Genomic DNA, 20,148 nt, shown 5'->3' on the forward strand with positions numbered 1-20,148 from the left:
ACGCACAACCATTTCTAGGGTTTACAAAGAATGGTGTGAAAAGGGAAAAACATCCAGTATGCGGCAGTCCTGTGGGCAAAAATGCCTTGTTGATGCTAGAGGTCAGAGGAGAACGGGCCGACTGATTCAAGCTGATAGAAGAGCAACTTTGACTGAAATAACCACTCGTTACAACCAAGGTATGCAGCAAAGCATTTGTGAAGCCACAACATGTACAACCTTGAGGCGGATGGGCTACAACAGCAGAAGACCCCACCGGGTACCACTCATCTCCACTACAAATAGGAAAAAGAGGCTACAATTTGCACAAGCTCACCAAAATTGGACAGTTGAAGACTGGAAAAATGTTGCCTGGTCTGATGAGTCTCGATTTCTGCTGAGACATTCAGATGGTAGAGTCAGAATTTGACATAAACAGAATGAGAACATGGATCCATCATGCCTTGTTAGCACTGTGCAGGCTGGTGGTGGTGGTGTAATGGTGTGGGGGATGTTTTCTTGGCACACTTTAGGCCCTTTAGTGCCAATTGGGCATCGTTTAAATGCCACGGCCTACCTGAGCATTGTTTCTGACCATGTCCATCCCTTTATGACCACCATGTACCCATCCTCTGATGGCTACTTCCAGCAGGATAATGCACCATGTCACAAAGGTCGAATCATTTCAAATTGGTTTCTTGAACATGACAATGAGTTCACTGTACTAAACTGGCCGCCACAGTCACCAGATCTCAACCCAATAGAGCATCTTTGGGATGTGGTGGAACGGGAGCTTCGTGCCCTGGATGTGCATCCCACAAATCTCCATCAACTGCAAGATGCTATCCTATCAATATGGGCCAACATTTCTAAAGAATGCTTTCAGCACCTTGTTGAATCAATGCCACGTAGAATTAAGGCAGTTCTGAAGGCGAAAGGGGGTCAAACACAGTATTAGTATGGTGTTCCTAATAATCCTTTAGGTGAGTGTATATATATATATATATATATATAAAACACAGAATGTAGAGCATAGTGCTTAACTTCCGATAGACATACTGTAGTTCCGCCTAAGCAGATCTGAGGTATGATAAAACAGAAGCAGTCGTCCTGTGTCACTTTTGTGGACGGCAAAAAAAGAAAAGAAAATTAGAATAGCATTTCCACCAAAAAACTGTACACGACAACATGAACAATGGATCCTATAGTAACATATCAGTAGAAATTGTGATAGTATTGATACTGAAGTATTGTAATTACAGAAACAGTGGTACACATTCAAACGCAGGTAGGTGAAGGGCACTGGCCACCACACATGTAGTATTACCTCAGTCGTAGGGTTTGTGGAAGGAAAATGAAGTAAAAATGCAGCACACCTTTCCTGTCACCCTTATGTGTAATTCTGTCTGCTTAATGTAGGTTTAGTAATTATTTTGAATCATGCTGGTATAGTCTGTATATCATAATTATTATTAATTACAAATATATATGTAAATGATTTCCTACTGGTATTAAAATCACTGTGGATACAAACATTTGGGTTAAGTTTTCATGTGTCAGTCCTGTAAAATATATATATTTTTAATGGAAACTTGTATTAAATCATCTGTTATGGTTCTTTGTGTGAAAGCTTTGTTAGCCACAGATAAACCATTTTAAGCAGTGTGTGAAGGTAAATGATGTGACACAGTATTGTTGAGTAGTCCAGGTGAACAAGCAATCAACTGAAAAGTGCTAATCAAAGAAAAACAATTTCTTTCATAGGTATAGATTTGGTTGCCTACTTGTATTATGTAGGAGGAAAAAAAACTAACCAACAACGTTTCTGAGGGAAGGAGGGATTGCTAGATGTTGACTCAGCTTATGCATATCTATTATGTCTTTTCAATAACCAGGCCAGGTCCCCCGAGAGCTGATCGATGGTTGGCTCAGCCTGTTTGCCTACTGATAAAAATGAGTGAGACAACAAAGTGGGATTTACTGTAGACACTCACACATGTATATAAGTCCCCTTCTCCCTCACCATTGCACACCTTTGCCACTGAATCAATCAGCTGCTGTTTGACTTTTGGTCTGCTTGTGGAAGAAATCAGCAAAAATGACCCAACTGGAAACTGCGATGACGATGCTCATGCAAACCTTCGACAAGTACGCCGGTGCCGAGGGAAACCCGCAGACTCTGACCAAGGCGGAGGCCAAAACCCTGATGGAGAAAGAGCTTCCAACTCTCCTAAAGGTACAGCCAATGAACCGAACATTTTCACTCCAATGTATTTGTTCTGCTCTTTAGTCGTTTAATTTGACTGTTATGCATGGATTACACTAGCAAGACAGTCCCTTGCAAGTGCTGTTTTGGGTGACTAATACCTTTGTGTGGGGGGCAATCGTCCTACACAGCTGCTTCTTAATGGAGGCCAGTTTAATTTTTAGCTATTTTAAAGGTTGCAGCTATTGGAGTTTCGTTAAAAACAGGAAATATATGTTCATCATGTTTAAAATGTAATCACTGAAATCCAAATTATTGTTTCGATTTTTTTGTATTCCTCATGGACAACTTTCAGTAAAAATGTAAGATTAAAAAATAGGAAACTTTCAAAAATACGAATACATACAAAGTCTTTTTCACTAATGTGCTTCAAATGTACATTTTCAATGTTATTCTGGCATAGCCCAAAGTGTGTGTAAATATTTTAAAATACTATTAATTTGCTTCTGAGTAAGAAATAATGAAGACAACTTAATCTGCTCTTTGTTTCTCCTGAACTACCACTTATTTCATCTGCATATGATTGGCTCCAAAAGCAACATGCAACTTTTGTGTTTCAGGAATTCAGTAGTTCACAGTCTAGGCTTAACAGGCCTTGGGGACAGGAGCTTTATTGAAGTTTGGCAATTGAACAGAAGAAACACATGTGTAAAACAAAATATATAATGCATATAACAGAAAGATTTCTCCTTCCATTGCATTGCAGGCAGCCAAGAACCCAGGGGAGGTAGACAGCCTGCTGAAAGCCCTGGATTACAATGGGGACTCTGAGGTAGACTTCACCGAGTTTGTCATCCTGGTGGCCGCCTTGACCTGTGCCTGTCACGACCGCTCCCCGAAGAAATGAGAGGAGGCCTGCCTCGCTGGTCTTCGGCCATTTTGCTCACATTTATTTTTGTAGCAGTACATCAGTTCCAAATGAAAAAAAGTGTCAATTGTTTACATAACCTGAAATTTAAATAAATATGGATAAATATGGCTACTGAAGAACTTCTCCTTTCTTGAACACTTATTCTGAAATCCTAAATCATACCATGACACTGTAGAGTTATTAAAATCACTCACTTTATTTAAGATATTTGTTCACATTACTTAAAATAGTGGTAAAATATTTGTATGTCATTGACAACATACATTCTAAACTATAAGTTTAGACAGGTATAAATCTGTCACCCAATACCTGGGGAGTTGTTTGTTTTCTAGACCTCTTCAGTCTGTTTCTTGGCCTTTCTACAGAATGTACACATTAAGGAACATTTACTCAATTGTGTATGGCTGCAATGACAAGTAAGGAAGAGACGGGAGAGAAGGTTATCCTTGTATCACTGTTTCACAGCTGAGGTATGTCACAGTCCTGTGCTTTGAATAGTATTTACACGTGTTACTTGCATACTTTCACTATCAACTTTGAGGAGTAATGGTTTCATTTTCCTATAATTCAGAGATTTACATTTTGTACTTTCAAGTTGTGTTACATTCAAGGGGTTGAGTTATTGTGCAAAAGCAGTCATACCTGTTATAGGTGAAAGACTCTTGTGGGTGACCAAAGCACGTAATTAAGAGACCATGCCAATATCTAGTCACTATCTTTCATGTCATTTAAGCTTCAAGACGAGCAGTGCTGGTTTGCGGATTTCCATCTAGCTATCATTTCCCACAAGCTTGAAGAAAGCGTGTGCTGTGCATCAAGCCACATTAAAGTCCTTTATCATGAGCGCTGCCTTTGGCCAAGTTCTTAGTTATTAACACTTGGTGCTGCATGCATGTTGTGTTCATTTAAAATTGCCTGCTAAATTTGTGATCTGTATGTATGAGATTTATAACCCCAAATGTATAATAAACCACAGTCATATACGCAGGAAGTCTTAGATAATACAAAGTGCAGTTCGGCAAGTGCTGTGTCCGATACAATACAGATTGAGTGTGACAATAAGGGCGGGCCGTGCTGTGTAGTCTGCTACACCTGATCCAACAGGTCAACATGCTACTTTACAGGCAGGGATGACTCACAGGGTAGGGTCAAAACCAACTAAATGATTTATGAAATGTGTGCATAATATATCTATATATCTGACTGAGATTATGTTTTCAGAACTCGTCCTGGAGTACCCTTGTATCTGCCAATTATTGTTCATGCTGAGCTCCAAATTACTTAATTGGAAAACTAATTAAACTATAATTGCTTGAGTATATGTTTTAATTACTATCACTTGTTAAATGATTGGATGATGTAACTAAAAGATCTGATAGAACAACAGAAACAATAGTAAAAATAATAATAATATAAACTTTCACTGGTACTTGAAGTATACCCCTCTCCAAAAGCACAGCTAACTACGGCCTGCAGGGATTCTACTGAAAGCATGGGTCCTAATGTTTGTTCAGTTATATAATTAACTGAAACCTGCTTTAAAATGCATGGGGACGGCAGAGGGAGAACTCAAACTGACAACGGCCCTGAAAGTTTGGTAAATACACACATACATAAGGTGTGGACTGAGGACCACTACACATATTTACCTTCATGAATGGAATTGTATTTTCACAATGGTGTAAGGCCTTGTTAAACATTTGCTTAAGAACAACGTTTAGTTTAGCATTCTTCTCTTTGCATCTTGTATGACTTTTCTGTTTCCATGTTCTCAGGTGATTCACTTTTTGAAGTAAAAAAGGGAAAGAAAGTTGTTTCACATTTGAAAGAGGATATGTATCAGTATTGCTACTTAAAAGTCTGATGCATTTTTAAAAGACCTTGTCTGGTGTTATTTATGCAGAAACAACATTTTATTTCCCCATAAAACGTTATTTAATCAGCATTATACACAAAATGAGTTACAAACCAAAATCAGAATTAATTAAAATCATGAACTAGAAGGAAGAAAATACTGTACCAATATCGAAAGCTTGGTCTGCCCCCTAGTGGTTTGATCTGTTCACTGTGTATGGTCAAACAACAGAAAATTACATTCACACCAAATACTGATTTACTCATGTTTACGTCTTTGTTTTTAATCAGAAGCAGCACATTAACAAGGGTAACAACAGCTAATTCAACATCAGTTTCTAACAAATATAAGCACCATAGCCTATTTTATAGTTTGGCTGAGTTTTAGCTTTGCATTGCCTTAATTCTGTTTTATTACACTTGTTATTTTGTAGTACTGAAGGTTTGGAAGGGCAGGAAGGATCTGCACATTTCTGTTTCCGGGGGGATCTGTACATTGTGGGCATGCAAAACACAGATTTAGTGATTCTATACCTAATGGGCATTTTTTAACAAATGTGAAGCAAATGAAATGTGTGGATTGTGATTAATTTGACCTGTATGAATTGTGTATTAACTTTGACTCCTGACTTTGTTTTCTGTTGTTTTCTTTTATTGCAAAATGAAGCACATTGTATGTACATTGCAGTTTTACGGACTCATAGAAATCTAAACATTTGGTTTATTTTCCTTTAGTATATCAGATGTGCACCTGTTAACGGAGTGCAAATGTGTGTGTACATGTACACACTGGCCATGGCTTACTGTAATGCTTACTGTCTGGAGGGCCATTTCAAGACTAAATTGTCCCCTGTGTCGTGGCTTTTTATTTCACAGCCATACATTCAATTTTGTTAGCATCAGCTTCACCAGTCACAGAACACATTCGATGAGTTTTAAACCCACACAGACCCAAATATAACTGCTCAATGCTGCTTTTCAAAACACCTCAACAGCCACGACCCCTGATCTTCACTGGTGCAAAGCTATTGTCACTATGGAGAATCCTAGAGCGTGTAAACATTCCCTCAATACATTGACCATATAAAAGCTTAATTGACTCTTTAGTGCCCCAAGTGTCACCAAAAAACAAAACCATTCATGGTATATAGTGTTACCGAAGTTTTGATTTATGTATTTGTTTGTTTAAAAACAGGACAACAACTATTTTAATCTGTGTGCATAGACTAGCTGTAGACTCTAGTGTTCATAGAAGAAATGCCACCAGGAGTACTCCGTCACTAAATCTTCAGCGCCATGAAAAATGCCTTGTCATTAATATAAAGTGTCTGTGTGATTCAGTTTCTTGAGGAGAAAACAATCCCCCACCCCAGACAGAAAAAGTACTAAGGGTTCAGTTCATTCCTGGAGTGGGCGTGTATGTAGTACATACATACATATACACTTGTGTACAATACACTCACATGTGTGTGTGTGTGTGTGTATAAAACAGGATCAGAGCAGATCTGTGTATCAGCCCCCAGAGACATTTCTTGTTATCTTGTAAGTCAACCTAGATAAAGATGTTAGCTAAATAAAGTAATATTAATAATTACATATACATCAGAATGGTCCAAATGACTGTCTTTGGTAACAGATTATCAAAGTGAGTACAGAGGAGAAATTAGATTTTTTTTATGTAAATTCACATATTTTCCAAATAAGCAACATTGCCTATGATAATGCTGTATGATTGTATGTTAATGTGTCCTTGTATCTTATTCTAATGCTTTCCAAATTATTTTCACAAAGTTTAATCTGGCCATGGAAGACCTCTGGCTGCAGTCCACAATACAGCCGATTGCCTGTTAGGATAACATTTGCAAATTCCAGTATTTTCTACCCCGTTTTTAATCATTCCAAACTAGTGCTATGTCACGCTTTCAAGAAGAAGTAAATAACCCAATCACCCTGTTCTCCTGCCCTCAGAACAGTGTTCGTTTCCAAAAACTCAACTGAGCGCAGTGACTGCTGTGATTCTCTGTCTCCCCCTGAAGGTGATGATTGGCACTGCGCTGAACGCCAGTGAGATGAAGTTGGACACACAGGGGAGAGATTGAGCAGCCCTGGAACTGACCACATGGCAGGTCCACCATGAGGCACCTGGCCAACCTGGAGATGATCTCCTCAGTCTGAGCTCCAGGCTGCAGACCCTGCACAGCTGACACCCCAACGACTGCTGCTGTGCTGCTCCTCTACTCTCCTCTGACTGAACTGAACCTAACAGGCTCTCCTCAGCTTGGGGCCAATCTGTAAACTCAAAGGAAATATTTTTATAACATTGTTTCTTGTAGATCTGTTAATGAAAATATCATTCCACTCTAAATATGTGCATTTTAACAGTTTAATTTAAGATTTTACCTTGTGATTGTGGACCCTCATGACTTATACAAAGACACTGAACTTAAATAAATGTTTAATTTGATTTATTTGCTGAGTCAGTCACCATCAGACAACCTTTCTGGATTCATAGATTGAAATGCACCTCTATACCACAAAAAATAAGAATTGCAATGTGGACTTAAAAGCAAATCATGTGAAATAAGCCATCACATCCAAAAGGCATAAGAAGTCTGGGTAAACTTGCTGCTCAAAGGCTACCTACAGCATTGTGGCAACACCTTACAGATGTGGCAACAAGTCCTTCTCCTAAACCGGGCAGCGGCATCTGGCACCTACATGGAAAGGTAGATATCGCTCAGCGCTGGTGTATTCAGTCATTCCATTATTTGGGTTACCTGATCATAGAGATTTATGCACACTCCCTATTTAAAACTTGTCGATAAAATATCTAAAACGGTGGACCATACTAGCTACAATAGTCAATTTGTCCACTTGGATGTAACTATGTTATTTTAATCTGAAGCAATACCTACTCCTGTCCAGCAGCCTATGAGCTCCAGCACATTAATTATTATAGTGTGCTACTCAGTCATAAGAAATGTCTTTAATCAATTATCCATAAACTAGTAGTCGAGGAAGATTGTTGCAAATATTTGTCAGGTTATAATCTGATTATGTCCTAGTTAAGCACATGCCTTAGGTATTAATTTGTTATCCACTAGATTGAGAACATAAACCCAGTGAGATTGTTCAAGAATCCAGAGACATTAGCTAAGAGCAAACCCAAATATATGTGTTGGCAAACTATTTTGAAAGTGTGACAAGTCCCTCCCTTTGCAAAATGAACTTTTGCCTAATTCTACTGAGAAACACAGATATTTAGAACATAAATGTTTGGCTTCATGTAGTTGCTGGAATTCTACGTTTCATATACAGCTCTGGAAAAAGTAAGAGATCACTGCAATTTTTTTTAAATCAGCATCTCTACATTTATGGCAGCCATTCCATTCCATTCATTTTTGGAATTTTGGATAAATGTTGTCAGTAGGTTATAGAATAAAACAAAAATGTTCATTTTACCCAAACACATACCTATAAATTGTAAAACCAGAAAAACAGTGGTCTATTAATGTTTTCCAGAGCTGTACATATGAGGGATTTTAACCAAGAACAAAATACATATGTGAATACACTCACCTAAAGGATTATTAGGAACACCATACTAATACTGTGTTTGACCCCCTTTCGCCTTCAGAACTGCCTTAATTCTACGTGGCATTGATTCAACAAGGTGCTGAAAGCATTCTTTAGAAATGTTGGCCCATATTGATAGGATAGCATCTTGCAGTTGATGGAGATTTGTGGGATGCACATCCAGGGCACGAAGCTCCCGTTCCACCACATCCCAAAACTGTGGGGGCCAGTTTAGTACAGTGAACTCATTGTCATGTTCAAGAAACCAATTTGAAATGATTCGACCCTTGTGACATGGTGCATTATCCTGCTGGAAGTAGCCATCAGAGGATGGGTACATGGTGGTCATAAAGGGATGGACATGGTCAGAAACAATGCTCAGGTAGGCCGTGGCATTTAAACGATGCCCAATTGGCACTAAGGGGCCTAAAGTGTGCCAAGAAAACATCCCCCACACCATTACACCACCACCACCAGCCTGCACAGTGCTAACAAGGCATGATGGATCCATGTTCTCATTCTGTTTACGCCAAATTCTGACTCTACCATCTGAATGTCTCAGCAGAAATCGAGACTCATCAGACCAGGCAACATTTTTCCAGTCTTCAACTGTCCAATTTTGGTGAGCTTGTGCAAATTGTAGCCTCTTTTTCCTATTTGTAGTGGAGATGAGTGGTACCCGGTGGGGTCTTCTGCTGTTGTAGCCGATCCGCCTCAAGGTTGTACGTGTTGTGGCTTCACAAATGCTTTGCTGCATACCTCGGTTGTAACGAGTGGTTATTTCAGTCAAAGTTGCTCTTCTATCAGCTTGAATCAGTCGGCCCATTCTCCTCTGACCTCTAGCATCAACAAGGCATTTTCGCCCACAGGACTGCCGCATACTGGATGTTTTTCCCTTTCACACCATTCTTTGTAAACCCTAGAAATGGTTGTGCGTGAAAATCCCAGTAACTGAGCAGATTGTGAAATACTCAGACCGGCCCGTCTGGCACCAACAACCATGCCACGCTCAAAATTGCTTAAATCACCTTTCTTTCCCATTCAGACATTCAGTTTGGAGTTCAGGAGATTGTCTTGACCAGGACCACACCCCTAAATGCATTGAAGCAACTGCCATGTGATTGGTTGGTTAGATAATTGCATTAATGAGAAATTGAACAGGTGTTCCTAATAATCCTTTAGGTGAGTGTACTTAATGACTTCCCAGTGCAAACACATACTTCTACAATTTGAATGATCTTTGTACTCTGCAATGTTTTATATATTTTTATTTATATTTTGTATTTTTGTTTACTCTCTAAAAGAAGCTACAGCCCATGCTTAGTAAATACATCTATAGCTGACAATTTTTATTCAATGTACTTCAATGTAATAGATGTATTATTTGTATAATCACTGATTCAAAACTGTGGAAATAAGAAATGCTGTCTGCTTATTTTTGGTAACTCGAGGCACATTTCATTTTTTATACATCTTGCAACTCTCAGGGGGCTTCTTTCCAATGAATACCTCGATTGTGGAGAATCACTTCAGTGGCATCTAATTACTGTATGTCATGTGACCCTGTTTTTCAAATAATCATACAAGTCTCCTTCTGTGGCTTTCAGTTTTACTGATATTTCTACTGTAATTACATTAAACATATTTTAAGTCCACTGTCATGGGAAAACTGGCAGCTTGTTTCTGTGCTTGACATTAACTGTTTTGGAACCTAAGGCTGAACAATTCCAGCTTCAGATAAACTTAAATTCTTTTATGGTTTGAATTGTTTTCTGATTTTAAATTCACTTATAGGCAGCCAGCTCAGATTGTTAAAAATCTTGTTGTAAGGGACATGGAATGCATTTTGCTCTCCATGAAAAGGGCAACCTGAACTTAGTTGAACACCCCATCCCTCTGACTCTCTCTGTCTCTTGGGACTGCTCACAGTCAGGTCTGAGTGGGATTTAAGCTTCAGTAAGGTATGAAAGCAAAACTAATTTGATATTTCCAATAGCAGCATTCCATCCTATATGACTAGTTTGTGCATACCATTCAGACAAGATCTACAGCATACATAGCATGCAATTTTTAAATCAAATTCCATTTTCTTATTAAGATAATACTATGTATTATCTAATTATCTCCAGTACTCATTGGACAATATAGATGTGGTTGTCATTTTTATTTTCTGAATGCCAGTTTTAATTTTGGCTTTGAAGTTCTATATTTGCCTGCATGATGCAGCACCATTTCTCTTGTTTGTCAACAAGAGATTCAAAATAGGAAGCTAAAAACACTTTGCAGCACTTCTCCTGTACTCTGGTTCCTCATGTAACTTCTAGCCTATCAAACCTAATCACCACCCCACCCCCAGACACCCAGTCCTGAAGTTCCTCTTTTTCAGAAGTCAAGAAAACTTTCCTTTCTGTCACACTTACAGGATATAGCTGTGACCTTATTTATCAATAGGCCTAAATCTTGCATTTCTGAATCCCATAAAATAATTTGTCTATTTATGTATTGATTCCTTCCATTGATAATTAAATTATATATAATGAATCCTACTTTGTAATCCAGTAACATTGTCTTTAATTGTTTTTTCCCCCCCAATATCTTATGGAATCTCTAGGCTTTAATGTAAAATAGTTATTACAGTTCTTGTATTCAATCTCGTAAAAGATCATTAAAAAATCAAAAACTCACTTGCCCACTTCAGTTATATTAAACTACAAAATAACTCTCCTCTCTCTGTCTTGTTTTTTTGTTATAATAACTCTGTTTTGTTATAATAGCAATGACTGACAAGTGTTCAAAAAACTTTTGGTCGCATGATAAATTGATCTCTTGGGTGTACTACAAAATCAAAATAAACACATGGGTAATGTCACACTGTGTGAAACACTAAAAATGCATCACATTTGTAGAAAATCTTTGAGCAATTTAAAATGTGTTCAACAGCATCACACACAGAGCGGTCTATCAAGACACCGCAGCATTCAGACTGCTTGTAACAAAAGTTAATGTTATGATAAACACGACCAAATTGATTGCACAATTGATTTTGATTTATATTTTTAATATACTTGCATCAACACACAAGCAGTTATCAGATTACTGTCTCTCAGCCAAACGTTTTATCATTCTATGTGTTACTTTCTGAAATTTTCCACTGAACAGAATGGGTCTCAGCTATCAACATGTTGCATTTGTTAAGAGTTGTCTGAGCTGCCTCTACATGTCTGAAATTTCTGCAATGAAAAGTTTGGTATTTTAGTCAGTATATTCAATTATGAAAAACACCTTTTCCAATTCTCTTTTTAATGCATTGTTAAGCATATACAATTTCTGAACTCCACATGAGGATTGAATTTCTCTTTTTCTGTGTAAACTTTGACTTGAACTTCTTCATGAGGCTGTGTCCTATAGTGTACAGAATCTGAACCTGAATCATTAAGCATCCCAGTCTTGTGTCATTCAGACACATCTCTTAAATAGTCTATTTTTAAACCTGTGATGTAGAAAGATGGTGTGAAGCTCTCTGTCTCCTATTAATACAAATATTCTGACAAGTAAATTACTTTCGCATGGATGGGCTAACTGTCTGAAATCAGCTGGGCATAGGAGATTCAATTATTAACAATTAACTCTGCTTTCTCATGTGACGGCCGAACTCTGCATTGTGAATGGAAGGTCCGTATATGACTCACAACATCATTGTTCGGGACATGACTATGGTATTTTCCTTCACATACTGTTTTGTTCTCATAGGAATATTTTGATGAATGATTAATGAGATATGTGTGTTATTCTGCCACAATGTAAGCCAAAAACAAATTTCCATTTTATGTTACTATTGAATGGTCAATAAAGTTTTATTAGTATTATTATTTCTAATTTGTAGAAGTAAATACACCTTTCCTGAGAGAACTGTATTTGAACTGTAAAATTGGAAACAGTACTTGTTCCCTAATCAGGGAATTGTACAATTTAATCAGTCCCCCCAGGTGTCTTATGGCTACAGGTTAATTTACTGTTGAAAAATTATTTGAGAAATGTGTTGTAATGAAAATGAGACCTAAGTTTTGGTTAAGCAATGACAAATCACAAAGACTGTCTGAGCTTGGAGGGCAGGTCTGTCTTGGGAGTTTAATAAGATCCTGCATTACGATTAAGACTTATTTTTAGTATTTAGTGGCTTAAAAGTCTAATGCCATTATAAAAGAGTTCTGTCAAATAAATATTGCATATTTTTAAACCACAGGAGCTACTTGAAAGACCTGAAGGAACAGGTTTCAATGATATTTCTAAAATGTGGTTGCTAGGTGTTTTTACACAACAATTGCCACAGTTTATGGTAATGCCGAACCTTTTAATAGGATCAACATTCAACTTGTCTTAAGATGGCACAACAACCCTGCCAGTGTACAAGGTGCCATGGTAAATCAGACATGATTCATACTTTGTGCAATAGTGCCTAATATTGTCATATTGAGAGGGTGTTAAATAACTTCAACAAGACCCAGCTTGTAAAAATAAGAGAATTAGAACTATGTAGAAATAGGGGCTGAGGAAACAATGCTGTAGGTAGTAATTATGCTTAGGATGTTGAATGTCCCAGTGCCCTGTTTGTTCCTGCCCTCATGGGATATATATGCAGTAACTGGTGTAGCAAGTTCAGTACATACAGAATATATGCTTCCCAATACTTTTTTTTTATTATTTCCCCATACCTAATCTTATGACAGAAATGCATTTTTGTTACATATTTTCAATTTTTCTATAATGTATTTAAATGTGTTGTTACTTTCTGGAAAAGATTTGTGTCCCAAATATTGCATTCCCAACTGTGCTCCAAATGATTTCCAAAATGGCACAGCCAATGTAAGGTATGCAGGACCTAAGCTTTTAGAAGTTGTGTGGCAAGTATATGCTATATTATTTGACCTTATCACTGATTCATTTTGGTTGGTTTGTTTGTATTCAACTTTATTTTTGTCTATTTGTTTTTTTTTCAATCAGTTTGGTATTATTACTATAAAATACAGATCTAAGTTAAATGGCCAATGAAAATATATATCATACAATCAATGAGAAAGGTAATTGTATTAACACTTAATGAAATTGGTCTACAAACTGCTTAACACAAAGTATTCAGATAAGACTATTTCGGAAACTCTGAATTACTCATGAACATGCAAAAGTAATGTTCTTTTCCATGTGATCTCCTTCAAGGAACTCAAAAGAGATTACAACACACTGGGCTTGCCTGTCGTGATACCTTGGGCCAGATTAAATCAAAACTTTGACCCACCCGCTAATAGCAAACTACAAACCTGTTCATCATAGTGGTTACATTTATGATTAGAAGAAAGTATCATCTTTCTAAAAATTAAGCCGCAACTAAGTACAATTCTGTAGTTTTCTATTAGTGGGTGGGTCAAAGTTTTGATTTAATCCGGCCCATTGTCTCAGCTTTGGGTTTTAAAAAACTGATGACCAAGGTTGTCATTTAAATTGTTATACATCTTTCTCAACATGATATGTGTGGATCAGACTGCTGAGACCTTTTCTTTTCGTCCACCTAGGTTTTTTTCCAGTGTTGGCATAATTATATTGTCAGTTTGGTTCAATTTTACTTTTGGAAGAGAATAGTAACATTACAGCAATGTAACAAGGCAGGGAAAATTGAAATCAAAAACAACCTGAGAAATGAAAGTATGCTTTGACTTTCTGAACTCCTACCAATCACTGTAGTGTATTTTGTAACACTGCTGCTAATTTCAGCCAAACTAATGTCATATTACCTACCAGAATTAATCGCCATGGTGGAGAAGAAAACATTTGTTTTGTCCTGTATTAAAAATCAGATGGTGGTGCACTACATTCAGTGTTGTCTGACTGATCGTGTGAATGACTGTATTAATGCTTAAGGAAAGACATAATATTTGACATAACAGATTGGATCACCATGGAGGAAAGGAAAATATTTATTTTAAAGTATTTGCTGAAGCATTGCATGATGTAATTTCTAAGAAGGGCAAACAATGTTTAAAGGAAATGCGATCTACCTGAAAGTGAAACTGAAAGAGCTGGAGCAACAGGAATTAAGTTTTAGGGGCCTCCTCCAGAAGTTCAGTTTGAGGCCCTGATTTCTTCCTGGTTTCCCATTACATTAGTCTGCGGAGTGGGATAGCACCAGTCAGTGTTGCAGTCACCACTCCATTACTTTTAAAATACTCATTGTAGTTCAATACTTGCAGTTATCCTATAATACCTTTCAACCCTAACTCTTCCTCACTTAAACCACTACCAAAAGCAATGATAAAAGACTAAGAATTAAAAATGTGAAAGAAAAGCAATATAAATGGTCAGAAAATGCATAAACATTTAAGTCAAATTCTTTCCAAAATTTGAGACATGACATAAAGAACAATCCCTACATGGCTATAATGAAACTAGACGAGGATATATTCAGATTGTTCTGAGAAAAGGGAAGATGCATTGGTAGTATTGAAAGTATAGCCCTCACAGCTGGAATTAGGAAAAGGGCATTGTTATGCTTAACCCCCTCAACTGCAGCCTGTTTTCACCTACTTCGATGATTTCAAACAAATCATCCCCACTGAATATAAACACACTCTCAGCCAACACATCAGAGGGATAGACCTGACCATTAACACGTAAAAGCACAAATGCACATTTCCATTGATCACTTTTAAGGATACACTTTGCATTGCTTATCTGAGGAGAGTATTTCCTAGAACATCTTATCAACTGATAGAAACTGAAACTGAGAAGAGAGACAGACAGAGAGAGTAAAATGTATAAAGTAGCTATTTTGTGTGTGTGTGGGGGGGGTGTAATGTGATATAATAATAATAATATGTTGTGAATAATATATTGAGGTAATTGGCCGTGTATCATAGTTGGTAGAGGGGATCATATCCAAATAATGTACAATAATAGTTCCACTGATTGAAACAGTGTCCTGCTTCTTCTAAAAGGCATGTTTGATGTGTTAAAAGGGGATACATTCCCTGAGGGGGCATCATACATCAGTATCAAAGTAATTTCCTTTAATTGGTGTATGAAAATCTGTGAATTAGAAACTCCAAACTGCATGTGATTAGAAACAAACAAACTCCAAACTGCATCTCTTCGTTAAGATATCAATTACATGCAGCCTTTCTTAGCAGATGGCTAAACGAACAATTCTAAAACACAAGGCTACATAATTTAAAGAACTGGAACTTCAGCAGATATTGACCCCATAGATAGATCCATAGATCCTCATAGATTTTTCCACCAAATATTGTGATGGTTATAACTTTTAAAACAACCATAACAAAACAATATCCTTGAAAAATGTAACATTAATAGTGACATGTAACATTGTTTTATTTTATTTTGAAGTGGAATGGTGTAGAAATCTCACTATGTATAGTTAAAACGTAAGATAACACTGACAGACTGCTGTACTCTGTTTTATGTTTTAAAGTGTATCATACAATTTTAAAGCCTTGAATCCTCCACTGATGATTACTTTTGAACACAAAACCCTATAGAAAACAGCTAGTCAGCAGGAAGGGACAATGGGAACTTTTCAAGTCTTACCATCTGCTTCACAAATTGATTCCCAATGTATAGCAGTGTTTTGTTTTCCTAAAACTTAAAAGCATAAGGAGTTCAGTGTTTTACTAAGAAAAATTTGCAAACATACTTTTTGCAACATACACTACATTTACATGGCCACTAATAATGGCAGAGTCGGAATACAGAATATTACAAATATACAATATATTCCACTTTTTAAAAGAGTTTGCATTAATGCATACCCACAAGTATCCAAAAATATTAAATTCCATTTCTGAAAAATCTAAATAAACAAGTTTGTCTATTGTTAAATATTAGGTTACAAGAACACCTGCTCTCAGCAAAATGACAGGTGAACTTGAAACACACTTTAGGTTTGCAGTGGGAGGCAAGCTCCACATGCTAATTTAACTGGAATATTCCTTTTGACATGTAAATGTGGAATATCAAGAATTCTGAAGCATGTAAACAGAGTATTCAGAATATATATTCCAACGTCTTATATTTTGAATACAGAAAACAGAAAATGTTCTGATCAACAATGCTCACCTGTTTGTTTATCTGTTTTGTAGTTTAGTGTGTGTTTATGTATTTAATGTAGAATGATATATTAGTTTGACAATTCTGAATATATGAAATAATTGCAATTACTGTATGCATTATTGAAATTAACAATATTCTAAATATAAATGCTAGATGACAATTGTGATTTTGTTTTAGTTGGTGAGGCCTACTACTCTATTGAAACAGAGTTTGTTGAACACCTACATAAAATGGTAAAGATTACAGATGATTGAACTGAGTTATGATAAAGGGTGTGTAAACCTTTGACAGTCACTTTCTATGAAGTGTCGCTGTTTCTAAAAAAAAGTGTTTTCCTACAACCTATTCTAGTCAACCCCACCTCATCAACAGCCACAACAAAAGAAAATGTTGCAATAATTTAGATTTTGCAACAGTCATTCAGAGTTGCTTTGCATTTTAGTGGGTTCTTCATTTTTCTGTGTTCAGGTATTGTCAGCGATGACCTATTAGAGACCTTTATTTTGCACCATTGTGCTGTCCCAGGTAATTGCCACCAAACAGCAGTTGGCAATGTATACTGAACAATGGCACATGCTGGCACAATGCGTGATTGTATTAGCTAGGGTCATGTGGCTTTGGGTCCAGTATGAATGAAATTGGGAGAGAATAAACAAACCAGTAGATGATATAACAAGCACATAATATGGTGTCACATGTCTGTCTGTTAATAACCTGCTTGCCCTTTATAGCAAATGTCATACATGTCAACCTCATTACTTCAGAGTTTTTCTATTATGCAAAGAATTTGAGGAAAAAAACTCCAATGCATTCTATAGCAGTAATCATATCATTTGAAGATGATATATAATGATACAGAACTTAAATGCTGCATAAAATACTTTGATTTAATTCTGCATACAGTATTGCTCACCCTCATTAATACAGTATTTTGGTCTTAAAAAAAAACTAAAAAAAAAAAACTAAAGCAAAAGTGTGACAATGTGCTGACAGTCATGTTGAGGGAACATATGTACTGTAAATAATGCAAAAAAAATGCATCAGTCAATTATAGAATAAATGCTAAAATGACAGTAATTTATCACCGAAATTGTATATTATGGAAAATCTCGCTCTTTTTAAATTCTAAAAAATATTGTCCTTAATCTAAAAGAGCAACATGTATATACACTCACCTAAAGGATTATTAGGAACACCTGTTCAATTTCTCATTAATGCAATTATCTAACCAACCAATCACATGGCAGTTGCTTCAATGCATTTTGGGGTGTGGTCCTAGTCAAGACAATCTCCTGAACTCCAAACTGAATGTCTGAATGGGAAAGAAAGGTGATTTAAGCAATTTTGAGCGTGGCATGGTTGTTGGTGCCAGACGGGCCGGTCTGAGTATTTCACAATCTGCTCAGTTACTGGGATTTTCACGCACAACCATTTCTAGGGTTTACAAAGAATGGTGTGAAAAGGGAAAAACATCCAGTATGCGGCAGTCCTGTGGGCGAAAATGCCTTGTTGATGCTAGAGGTCAGAGGAGAATGGGCCGACTGATTCAAGCTGATAGAAGAGCAACTTTGACTGAAATAACCACTCGTTACAACCGAGGTATGCAGCAAAGCATTTGTGAAGCCACAACACGTACAACCTTGAGGCGGATGGGCTACAACAGCAGAAGACCCCACCGGGTACCACTCATCTCCACTACAAATAGGAAAAAGAGGCTACAATTTGCACAAGCTCACCAAAATTGGACAGTTGAATACTGGAAAAATGTTGCCTGGTCTGATGAGTCTCGATTTCTGCTGAGACATTCAGATGGTAGAGTCAGAATTTGGCGTAAACAGAATGAGAACATGGATCCATCATGCCTTGTTAGCACTGTGCAGGCTGGTGGTGGTGGTGTAATGGTGTGGGGGATGTTTTCTTGGCACACTTTAGGCCCCTTAGTGCCAATTGGGCATCGTTTAAATGCCACGGCCTACCTGAGCATTGTTTCTGACCATGTCCATCCCTTTATGACCACCATGTACCCATCCTCTGATGGCTACTTCCAGCAGGATAATGCACCATGTCACAAAGGTCGAATCATTTCAAATTGGTTTCTTGAACATGACAATGAGTTCACTGTACTAAACTGGCCCGCACAGTCACCAGATCTCAACCCAATAGAGCATCTTTGGGATGTGGTGGAACGGGAGCTTCGTGCCCTGGATGTGCATCCCACAAATCTCCATCAACTGCAAGATGCTATCCTATCAATATGGGCCAACATTTCTAAAGAATGCTTTCAGCACCTTGTTGAATCAATGCCACGTAGAATTAAGGCAGTTCTGAAGGCGAAAGGGGGTCAAACACAGTATTAGTATGGTGTTCCTAATAATCCTTTAGGTGAGTGTATATGCACAACTGTACAACACTTTTACTCATGAAAGAATGGATGTATACAATAATTTCACATGTACTGTTGCTACAAGAATAAATTGATTTATGATAATTGTATACAAGAAACAAACAAAAAATAATGAAAAGAAAGCAATGTTAGGTGCAGTTGAAATTAACCTGTTTTTCAACAAAATGCTATAATTTAAATTTTGCCACCAAAGATAACTGCATATATATTTTAGATTTAGATTGTTTTAAATGTTCTTCTTACTTTTTAATTACTGCACCACACTACCTTTGGTATCTGCAATACTTTTTTCATTACAACGCATGATAATCACAATGTCTCTGACCCATTTGTTCTCTAAACATAATATTATATCCACTTTTTTTATAATTTATTGCTTGGGTTTTTCAAATTTAAAATGAAATACAAAGAACAAATCATGGGCAAAACTTAGTTTATGGTAAATCGCTTGCTCCCAGTAAATTAACATAGTAATTTAAATTAGGATGATCTGTCAGATTGATGGAAAAACATGAAAACAACATAATACGAGTGACCCTAGTGAAAAGAGTAGGTAACCATCCTAACTAAAAAAAAAAGTTTATCGCTGAGTATCACACACTGAGAACCACAGTGCAGTAAGCTTGTATAATCCAATGTCATACTGTTATCTTTAAATGCTCACATTATTGCCAATGGGACAGAAAGCATAACAGAAAGGCAATAAGTGGAATAAATAACAGGAATAGATGTCAGAAAATCAATCTTAACACTCAGTTGACATAAAGCTGCTCTTTTTAGAGGAAGATTGTGATAGGTGGTCCACTTGAAAATACATATTAGTTACACTAACCTGTTACATAAAATATTGGTAACTCAAATACTACTATTACTGATAATTCTTCTTCTTCTTCTACTTATTATTATTATTATTATTCACCAGTACTTCTACTACTACTTTCCCCATTGACTGCGCAGTCTGACATGAAGCAAGGGGCGGGGCAGCCAATGCATTTTATGCGACACTCCAGCACATACTTTTCTTCAACATCTGGCTCCACATTTGCCATTTTAGAAACAAAACTGGGTGACCAGGAAGTA

At 37.0% G+C, this 20,148-nt stretch overlaps 1 protein-coding gene across 1 annotated transcript; it reads left to right on the forward strand.

Annotated features, from left to right (window-relative positions):
• The first annotated feature begins 1,999 nt into the window (after positions 1-1,999).
• On the forward strand, positions 2,000-3,224 carry LOC136766540 (protein S100-P-like). The gene is made up of 2 exons (XM_066720064.1): positions 2,000-2,215; positions 2,952-3,224. Exons 1-2 carry the CDS (start codon positions 2,078-2,080, stop codon positions 3,090-3,092), a joined length of 279 nt encoding a protein of 92 aa, XP_066576161.1. The 5' UTR covers positions 2,000-2,077; the 3' UTR covers positions 3,093-3,224.
• The last annotated feature ends 16,924 nt before the right edge of the window (positions 3,225-20,148 follow it).

The sequence above is a fragment of the Amia ocellicauda genome, chromosome 13, assembly GCF_036373705.1.
Source record: "Amia ocellicauda isolate fAmiCal2 chromosome 13, fAmiCal2.hap1, whole genome shotgun sequence".
Classification (NCBI taxonomy): Eukaryota; Metazoa; Chordata; class Actinopteri; order Amiiformes; family Amiidae; genus Amia; species Amia ocellicauda.

Bases quoted from the DNA above. Each gene is read 5' to 3' on its own strand.
- LOC136766540 (XM_066720064.1), top strand. From the start codon at position 2,078: ATGACCCAACTGGAAACTGCGATGACGATGCTCATGCAAACCTTCGAC. The intron at 2,216-2,951 runs GTACAGCCAATG...ATTGCATTGCAG, and splicing joins AGCTTCCAACTCTCCTAAAG to GCAGCCAAGAACCCAGGGGA.